Source organism: Octopus bimaculoides, chromosome 18 (genome assembly GCF_001194135.2).
Source record: "Octopus bimaculoides isolate UCB-OBI-ISO-001 chromosome 18, ASM119413v2, whole genome shotgun sequence".
Classification (NCBI taxonomy): Eukaryota; Metazoa; Mollusca; class Cephalopoda; order Octopoda; family Octopodidae; genus Octopus; species Octopus bimaculoides.
The window spans coordinates 20,538,571-20,539,998 of NC_068998.1; the positions used below are offsets into that span (position 1 = coordinate 20,538,571).

At 30.4% G+C, this 1,428-nt stretch overlaps 1 protein-coding gene across 1 annotated transcript in view; it reads left to right on the forward strand.

The window, feature by feature from the left end:
* The window catches only part of LOC106869924 (CTD small phosphatase-like protein 2-B), a 68,655-nt gene that overhangs the window by 54,607 nt on the left and 12,620 nt on the right, over positions 1 to 1,428 (forward strand). Inside the window, exon 6 of the mRNA XM_052974547.1 lies at positions 1,044 to 1,118. Within this exon, the coding sequence (XP_052830507.1) occupies positions 1,044 to 1,118 (75 nt within the window). The remainder of the gene's footprint in view (positions 1 to 1,043; positions 1,119 to 1,428) is intronic.

Consider the following 1,428-nt stretch of genomic DNA (forward strand, 5'->3'; position numbering starts at 1 on the left):
ATATATATATATATATATATATATAAAATTCAATTTTGCTTTTAACCTTTCAGAAATATATAATAAGAGTTAAAAATTAAAACCCCAACTATTTCCTTTACTATATTTTTGGTACATGGTCAGACAATTTTATTTGTTTATACAGGGTGTCCACAAAGTCTGGGTACATGGAGATTAACACATACTTTAAGAAATTATTATTTCTTATATTTAATTGTTTATGATATGATTTCATTTACTCCATGTACCCAGACTTTGTGGACACCCTGTATTATAGCCATACTACTTACCTTTTAGAGAAGGCAAAAGAAAAATAGATAACAAAAAAAATGAAAAGAAATGAACTAATATATTAGTTGACTTTTCCATCCAAAGAGTTTTTGAACTCTGTATTTATGTGCTATAAGGCAACAAGCTGGCAGAATTGTTAGTTTGCTGGGCAAAATGCTTAACAGCATTTTGTCCATCTTCACATTCTAAGTTCAAATTCCTCTGAGGTCGATTTGCTTTTCTTCCTTTTTGGGATTGATAAAATAAGTAATAAGTGCCTTTGAACACTGGGGTTGATTTAATCAATTTAACCCCTCTCCCCACAAACTTACTGGTCCTCTACCAAAATTTAATACTGATATTTACATGTTATTATTCATAGCTTTATCTACTTGGAAATTCCGCCATTAAAAACGATTTATTTCATGTTCCTCAAAGATTTTAATTTCTTATGGTATAAACAAAATATTTTACTATACTACAGTAGACAACACTATTTAAAGGCTAATTTCTCTTAAATTCCTTTTTTGCTAATATATGTTAGCAAAAAATTATTCTTATATATATATGCAAAAATAAAATGCTAACAAACAAACAAAGCAAAAGAAAAAGAACCCCAGCGAATTGAGTCCTTAAAATCTCCCTTTCTATGGCATTTGGTCATATTTTTCAATGCCTCTCTGTTTACATGAGGGAAGATGTTTTTTTCTGTATTGCCTCCAACAGGCATTACTCTCATGGCTAATATTGCGACTATTGTACTACAATTGCAGATACACTGTGTAAAAATCTGGACCTTGCAGTTCCAGACACATTGCAGAAAAGTGACCCTGACCGAGCTTCTTCAAGTAAGTAACCAAACGTATTCTGTTGTACTCCACCAACTATGCACCTCTGTATCAAAAGAAAATACCTTCAGATAAAGTAACTAGCACAATGGCACTACATCTGTGCATCACAGCATCTTCTATATAACAATATACTCTTATAACTGCATATGATACTTTTTGCTTCTTAAACATTTATATATATATATGTGTGTGTGTGTGTGTGTGAGTAAAAATAAATACAAAAAAAGGAGGTTTTGTATGATCGTGTATAGAGGAATATATTATTTTATTAAAAGAGTTCCAACACTGTCTGTTTTTTATATATATA